Genomic DNA, 7,577 nt, shown 5'->3' on the forward strand with positions numbered 1-7,577 from the left:
CTTAATTTCTAAATTAGTTAGTTTCAACTTTCAATTCTGGAAGATAGATTTAAATGTTAGAATTAAAATAAATAATTAAAATTTAATTGAAATAAAATAAAAGAAATATTATTTCTTCAAAAATTGAAAGTGAAGATCTCAAATTATACCGGTGTAACACTTTCATAATGTTACACAATTCACTAATCATCTATGTAAATGGTTTGATCATGGAACAATAGAATCGGCCCGAGATGGTGCGAAGCAAATTCGAGGCGGTTCATGTTGGTTGAAGCGTGTTCACTACGATCGGAACGAATCCTTCCCTCGAGTGAGGGGGTGTACCTACGAAGACACTCCAACGATTGTTGGAACATATGGACAACTCATAGGTGCTCATATCGTAGGATCTAGTGTGACGCAACTCTTCATTGGTGCACGTGGACCGCTCTAACGTATGGACGCCTTATTGGACCTTGGTTGTAATACTAGACTCATGGTAGGAATAAGCTTTGGTAATTCGTTTGGGGACAAAAAATTTATACATATCTAAAATCATTTGATATGTAATTTAGGTGTATAAAAAATAATATTTGGAGTGCTTTCATTAAATAATATTAATAGCTCTTCCTTAACAAATATTTGTTTTAGTCAAACATAAAAGTTATTATTTTTCTTAATGCATTTTGTATTTAATTTTGAGAAACTAAAAAGTACCTTATTCTAAAAATTGAAAATGGATTATGGTATATTAGGGGTTCTTATTAGAATTGATTTTGCGTATTGATTTTAACTTGAAATTAGAAACGTGATTTTTATTCAGATTTATTGTTCTCTCACTCACAAGCGAATGTTTAAAACTATAAATCATTTTTGCTTTAAATTTAATATCATCGTCATAAATCAAATATCGTTTACGCAAAAAATAAAAACTACGCTTATGCCGATAAAACACTCATTTGAATGTATGGCAAGTGCAACTGACTCTCATATGATCCCGTCGACAAAAAAAAAAAAATCATATGATAAAAGATTGCATGGACATTTGATATGACATATTATAAGTTTGAATTCGCAAGCGAATTTGTTGCACTAATAAGTGATTGATGGCAATTAATAAGGTGAAGGTAAGTGAGGATGGAATCGATTGTTTTGGCTCCGACAAAGGAATAGAGTCCGTAGACTTTTATGCATGCAAGGGAAGGGTACTGCAACTGGAGCGTTTATGTCCCAAACAGTTGCTGTGTAACAGAATAATTATTCCAATCCATAGGAGGTAAATGCAGGCCATTCAATATTGTGGGGCACTTTCTTTAACGCGCAAATAGACAGCATTTTCATCAAAATGGACAAAATTGTAGGGCATATATATAAGTCAAATTTTATGCACCATGATATCGTGCATAACAGGCACCTACCAAATGCACAATTTATTTTAGAATATAACACCAACTCCAAACCTTTCCTACCTTGTTAAAATCTTTCTCACTTTTTTTCTTTTTCTTCATTAATTTCATTCAATAATTACTTATAATTAAAAATGAAATTGACTCGTTTTTAATGGGTTTTGACTTCTTGTACTCTTTTCAATAATTTTTGTTCATCAAAAAGAAAATTCTGAAATTTCTAAATGTTATTTTGCTGAGACTTTTTTTTTTTTTGTAAATGATCGTACTTTAATTAATATTTTGTTATTACAATTTTTTAAATATATTAAGTAGTTTTATTAAAATGATCGTACTGCAAATATCACCTGTACCAAAACATGTTGGCCTGGTATGATAAAAATCTTCATAAATAATTACCCAAGGTGAAAATTAATTTGGGCTCATGACATGGGATTTTTGGCCGTTGTGCTACTCATTGAGTGTCCTATTTTTGTCAGAATTTCAAAATAATTAACATATGATGGAGATTACAGGTTGTGTGATTCACATTTGAAGCGATATTGATCCTATTTTTGGCAAAGAAATGAAGCCAAGATGTTATTTTTTATGATTAAGAATTTGATTTTTGCATTCTAAAGTTTACAACAATTACACACATTAAATTACCCACCAATCATTTCTCAAGATTAATTAAGCACAAACACTGTAGAGAAATATTAATTAAAACCATATAGAGGTATATAGGGAGAATTGGAGGCAACAAGCATTATGCTTATATACCAGTATAAGAAAACTTATAAATGCTATTCTATATAACAAAGTTGTTGGTCGTATATAATTTACACTTAGGAAGTGAAATGATTTTGTGCTAAATACACATTCTTTTAGCACAAATCCAACATACAAGTCAAGAAATTTTTTTAACATAAAAAAACAAATAGAACTAAAGAATATATGAGAGAAGAATTGGATACCCCCAATCATTATATGCGTCTAGAAAGTTCAAAAGAAAATTGTATGACCTGCATATGATTCCATTTAATATGATCGTTTGGACCTTGGATGGGGATATGAAATTAACACGTGGAAATGAGGATTATAATTTGCATTTTTTGAATCAAGTACAATTTGCATTGGCTGCAGTAAAACTCAAGAATTAAAAGAAAAAATAGTTTCAAAATATGAAACTAAATTATAAGTGTATAAATAGGAGAATAGGATTCCCACCATACCATTATACAAGTTTCAAATTTCAAAGAAAAATAATGACTTAGCTTGGGTTATTCTATACGAAAATTCCTTCATTATAGCAATCTCTTTTATGTGAATATATAATACCAAAAGCACTACATAATCTCTTTTACCACATTACTTATAAACCAATCAATTTATACGTCTTTATGGAAAAAAAATCAAGCATATAATAAACTTTTGTTTTGCTTTTAACATGTGTACACACTAGTATTAGAAAAAAAAAAACAGTGGATTCATGAAGTAATAGATGGTGATGAAATTAAGGCTGACAAAAAGCACAAATTAAGAACAGAAAAAGTTGAACCAAAAGATGATGAAGATGATGAACCTTGATGATCTCTTTCTTAGTACTGACACTAACTATGAAGAGAAACATATCATCTTGTTTGTGTGAACAGTGATTGTGACAGAGACAACAACTGCATGCTAATAGTGTTTTTGGGTTCTTTTTTCAGAGATGAGGTTACTCACAAGATTCCTCCTAGTGACTTAGTGGACCCTCTTTCAAGGGTTTATTACTCCATGTGTGATGCTGGTTTTTTCTGTTTTCATACGGGTCTCTTACATTGTTAAATGTGGGGTCACTATCCCAACAATTTAATGCTCCTAACCTCGTCACATTTTTCAATGTTAAATCTTGTTTAATTTACCATCCCTTTGTTTCAGCGCCATAATTAAACTACTTACTCCATTGTTTTCCGAGTAGCATCTATTATTATTCTAACATAAGACAAATCTAGACCATTTACACAATTTTACAGTTGATGTAGTACTAGTATGTTGCAGAATAATTAAATTTAAAGAGAAATTATTTCCTATCTATTACATGTGCTGCACCATACATCATTTGTAAAGGATGTCTAAAAGATAGTAGTTTGAGATTTGTTAGAATTAATTATGATGATTAGTTACTTCAAAATCTCTATACTTACAACTAATGGTGACCATCTTGTAAATTGTATTCAACATAAACAATATTAAACTAAACCGAACAAATCTCAAAATATTTCTAACATAATGTAGATTCAGTTGAAGTTATCATCAAGTTTAAAGTTTTGTAGATTCAGACCTGAACCATTCATGGATATATATTGTACCAATGACTGCATTTGAAGACTAACAACATGTCAAAACTGAAAACCTTAAAAAAAAAAAAAAAAAAAAATCAAAACCTCAAATAATCTTGTCCAATTTACACCACCATAAACATAAAACAAGATGAAAATAAAATACAACCTTAATTAAGGTCTCTATTGCTTATTTTGTTGTTTTGAAACATGAACCGACTCTCTCTATCTTAACTCTTCTCTAATTGGACTTATCACTTATTTAATCACCCCCCAAAAAATAAACAAATTTTATAAAATTGAGAAACATATATTTGCTACAACAAAGTACCAACGAACCAACCCCCATCAAATTTCCCTCCTCAAAACCCATGTGTCATTCCACCGTACATATTCAAATTCTTCCACAAGAGAATCTCTCCTCCTCCACCACAACCACAACCACCATCACCACCATCCTCCTCGACAACTCCTGCACTATCTATGACCCCACCAACAAACTCATTTTTGTTTATATTCTTTTGTGCCCTTTTTGCAGCTGCTCCTTCTCACTAGCTACTATACTATACTCAAGCTGATGCACCCACTGCAGGTTTGTTTGCCACTACCTCAAAGTTACCACCACCACTTTCATCCATATCTTCTTCATCATCTTCTTCCTCACCATCTTTATCATCTTCATCCATATCTTCTTCTTCTTCCTGTCCACGGTTCTGCTCCATGTTATCTTCTCCCTGCTGAGGTGGCCGCCATTGCTGCTCCGGCTGAACCATCAACGGTGCCGCCATGCTCTCGGGCTGCACCACCTGGTTCGAACCAGCTCCACCACTAGAATTTTCTCCCTTTCCTTTCTCCTTATACAAAGCATCCAACTGATGAAAATAAGGACATGTCTTTGAATCTTCGGGTCTCTTTTTGTTACTTTCTTTCACTTTCTTGAAGTACTTGTTTATATTCTCCCATTTTTCTTTGCACCTTTTTGCATTCCTATTGTAACCGAGGTTCTTCATTGCTAAAGATATCTCCTCCCATAGAGGACCTTTTGGTCCATTCTCTTGGTACTTGTTGTCCATGCTCGTCCTCAGATTTATCAGTGCTTGAACTTCAACTTTCGGCCACCTTGACGAACTCATCCCTCCCATGAAAGTCTCACCATTGTTATCAACTTTCACAATTTCCATATTCGTCACCAATTGTTGTTGCTGGTGTTGCGGGACTATTGTTGGGCCCAACTTGGTTGCCGGGGGTGGTTGTGCTGGCGGTGTTGTGTTAACTTGTACCACTGATATTGGTGCTACCGCCGGTGTTGGTGTTGGTGCTACACTTCTTTGTGGTGGTTGTTGTTGTTGTTGTTGTGTTTGTTGTGGTGGCGGTGGTTGTGCAATGTTGATGTTATGCAATGCTTGTCCTAGATTTTGTTGTTCCGCAATTTTTTGCAAGAAAGACATGACTGCTGCATCTTTTGCTGCAGTTATAGATCTTTCTTGTGCAAGCATTTCCCTCTCTCTATTGATTCTTTGCATCTCTTGTGCTCTCCACGCTTCTTCTCTAACCACTCGTTCCTGCTCGCGTTTCTCAATGACCTCCAAGAATCTCCTCTGCAAATCCTCTTGCTTCTCTGTCACTTTCTTCATTATTCTCTCAAAAAAGTCCTTCCATTTCCGCTTCCTCTTTCGAGATCCTTCTTCCGTTGTGTCTTCGGAAGACGTCGAGTAGGAGCTAGCCATGGAATTGGATAATAGATCTGTAGAAATGTTAGGAAAAGATGGAAGAGGGTTGGTGGAAGTAGGGTTTGTTGTTGATGGTTGGAAAATAGTTGAAGGATTGGATGGGATTGTAGGATTCATATTGATAATTGGTTGGGTAGTTGCAATATTGTTTTGAGGCACTGAAATTGATGGAACAGTTGCATGAGGGATACTTAGAGTGGTGTTAACCACTTGTGACATTGTTGCTTCTGTTATTGGTAGTGAAACTGTTGCAGTTGTAACAACTTGTGACGGTGTTGGTGCCGAAATTTGTGGTGGTTTTGCTATGTTTTGAGGTTGATGTTGATGAGTTGAAGGGTTGGTATGAAAATGATCAAGGGCTTCTAATTGATCAAAAAATCGATAAGTTTTACCATCTGATTTTCCACCTCGGCCATCTTTGGTTCTCTTGTGATACTTATAAACATTCTCAAACTTCTCTTTGCATTTCTTTGAACTTCTGTGGTACCCAAGTTCTGCTAGCTTCCTGATTAATAATTAAAGTGAGAAACAAACAACCAAAAAAAAAAAAAAGTAAAGAAAAAAAGTATGTGTACACTCTTTATCTTATCTCATCAAATTCAGCTACAAGACAAATGCATGATATAAAAAAGGCATGAAAATTAGCATAAGATAATAACAAAATTACAAAATAAACAAGAAATAAAAACATGGGTTTGAACTTTGAAATTGAACTGAGTTGAGTACTAATAATTAAAGTAGTGTTAATTGGATCATGGAAATGCAAGGAAAAGAAAGTAACTGAAATAGATAAAGGAGAGAAAACATGATGCTACTAATTAACTTGATGAAAACTATTGTTGTTTTGTGTAACAAATTTCCATGAATTGATGAAAAGAAATGTGACCCATGAAAAATGCATGAACTGAAGTTAGGAATATTTGACAATATTCAAACTTCAATTTCCCATGAGAGTTGGTAACCGAAATAAAAGGGGGGAAAGAAAATCTTACTTTTGATAACTCAATTCAAGTTGGTAACTTATTTGGAAAATTAGACATGAATCAAAGTGAGTGTGAATGTCAGAAAGAAAAAAGTAAATCAAACCCAAATCATATAGACTTCACATCTAAATTCTTTTTTTTATTAATTTAATGTTAGATAATGATATACACCACCAAAAGCAATGAAAAAATAAATTAGAAAAGGAGGATTTTATGGAAAAGAGAAAAATACAAAAGACTAAGAAACCGGAAAAAGAAGCAAAAACCAAATGATGGAGTTGAAGCAAGCTTGAATTCCCAGATCTCTACATCACATGAATTTTATTTTATTTTTTTCTAAAATATCTTACACTTCAAAATTAAAATGAATTGAGTTGAAGAGAAGTGAGAATTCAGTGACATTAAGCAAACCAAATAAACTAAATTTTTGTAAAAAAAAAAAAAAAAAAAAAAAATTCTATACAAAGATAAAATAAATTTACTAACCTTGAAACTTCATCCCACAAAGGACCTTTAACACTTGCATCTCGAAACACTGTATCCATATCCGATCGTATGCTTAAAAGCGCCAAAGTTTCTTGTCGCGGCCACCGGTTACCACCGAAGCTACGTTCACCATCTTCAACTCTTCCTCTTTCAACATCACTCTCTGAATTTGATCCAACTCCACCACCACCACCACCTTCCGCCGTCATGTTAGGTGGTGCAGCTGCTGCTGCTGCTGGTGCATCTCCACCGCCACCACTTAAAACAGCTGAGTCACCTAGCATAGTTTCTCTTATTTTTTTTCTCAAACAGCAATTACAGCAGCTGAGATAAGAGAAAACAATAAAAATATAAACTGAGAGAAAAAAAATAGAGGTGGTGAATTCTTTGAATTTTGATGGGGTTTTATTTATGTGTATAAGTTTGTGTATATATGTATGAAATGAAATGAAATGAAAACGCTCTGCTCTCTCTCTTTCTATGTGTCCTATGGAAGGTGAATTTATTATTGTTATTTTTTAATATATCTATTTTTTGTAATTAATATGAATCAATATTTTTCCTTTTTATTTTTGTCCTTTTCAATATTTTACTTTTACGCGCTTCCTTTTTTTTTCCTCTCTTTTTCAGTAGTGGAATCTTCAGTTATTTTTCCCATTTTTTTATTTTTTTTTTGTAATATTTGTTTAA

At 33.3% G+C, this 7,577-nt stretch overlaps 1 protein-coding gene across 1 annotated transcript; it reads right to left on the minus strand.

The window, feature by feature from the left end:
• Window positions 1–3,794: 3,794 nt before the first annotated feature.
• On the minus strand, window positions 3,795–7,286 carry LOC146958280 (trihelix transcription factor DF1-like). Its single transcript, XM_085741373.1, has 2 exons — window positions 6,888–7,286; window positions 3,795–5,923 (listed from the first exon to the last, which is right to left on the minus strand). Exons 1-2 carry the CDS (start codon window positions 7,169–7,171, stop codon window positions 4,258–4,260), a joined length of 1,950 nt encoding a protein of 649 aa, XP_085597499.1. The 5' UTR covers window positions 7,172–7,286; the 3' UTR covers window positions 3,795–4,257.
• Window positions 7,287–7,577: the final 291 nt, after the last annotated feature.

The sequence above is a fragment of the Medicago sativa genome, chromosome 1 (assembly GCF_051527215.1).
Source record: "Medicago sativa cultivar Bolivia chromosome 1, Bolivia_mono, whole genome shotgun sequence".
Classification (NCBI taxonomy): domain Eukaryota; kingdom Viridiplantae; phylum Streptophyta; class Magnoliopsida; order Fabales; family Fabaceae; genus Medicago; species Medicago sativa.